This window comes from Sphaeroforma arctica, assembly GCF_001186125.1.
Source record: "Sphaeroforma arctica JP610 unplaced genomic scaffold supercont1.10144, whole genome shotgun sequence".
Lineage (NCBI taxonomy): Eukaryota > Ichthyosporea > Ichthyophonida > Sphaeroforma > Sphaeroforma arctica.
The window spans coordinates 1-979 of NW_014030414.1; the positions used below are offsets into that span (position 1 = coordinate 1).

The 979-nt window shown below is 44.5% G+C and overlaps 1 protein-coding gene across 1 annotated transcript; it reads right to left on the minus strand.

Annotated features, from left to right (window-relative positions):
- Positions 1-202: 202 nt before the first annotated feature.
- Positions 203-652, minus strand: SARC_17243 (hypothetical protein; the record flags this gene model as incomplete). The annotated part of the gene is made up of 1 exon (XM_014288660.1): positions 203-652. A coding segment is annotated over one exon (450 nt), but the record flags the coding sequence as incomplete, so codon positions are not given.
- Between the last annotated feature and the right edge of the window lie 327 nt (positions 653-979).

The following is a 979-nucleotide window of genomic DNA, read 5'->3' on the forward strand; positions in this document are numbered from 1 at the left end:
TATATATACATTCATACATACATACATACATACATACATACATACATACATACATACATACATACATACATACATACATACATACATATATATATACATACATACATATATATATTCATACATGCATACTTACATACATACATACATACTTATTTCTGCATACATACATACATACATATATATGTAGCTTCACTGCACCCACCTGACTTTGATCTATGTCCACTGGTCGAAGTCTCTGCAGTTGATTTCGTATCCTCAGCAGTGTGTGTGTCGGTTTTGCTGTCCTTAATACTACCCATGCTATGCGTACCTACGGTTACATCATTACCCCCATCTCCCTGTACACTGGCCGGGGTGTGACTGTCTTTAGTCGATTGCCGCAGTTCTCCCAGCTCCCCAGTCTCTCTCGGCATCAGCGTCTGGTTCTTATGACTACCGCCAGTTGTACTACCTGCAGTCGAACCGCCCAGTTCCGAACTGTCGCCCATATCTTTGGCATCCTTACTTGCCAATCCTTTCCCAGAGGGAGTTGGTGTATGTGCCTGTGCGCGTGACTCCTGTGTTTTGCCATCTGCTGTAGTAGTGTCTGTGGTGGTGTTAGCGTTGGTAGTCTCTATTTCGCCATCGTCCCCGTCCATATCAAGGAGACCGTCTGTGTCGATGATTGGAAAGGGTGTGTTAGTGGAAGCTCAGCTGCGCGTGTGTGTGTGTGGGAGGGGGGAGTATGTACCTGAGAATCATTTGCGTAAGCGTATACGCGTTTACAGATGTGTTTATGTACAGCCTCTGTGTAAGTAAAGGTGGACAGGTGCATGAGCGATACTTCCGTAATCCACAATGAAGACCAGAGAATACGTAAACGTGATTTAAAATCTAGACAGAACGCCTCACCGGCTGCCGCGATATATTGGTAACTGAATGAAGCTCGAAAAAGTGCACAGGCCTACATAAATCCACAAAACAAGGCATGTGCAGTGAA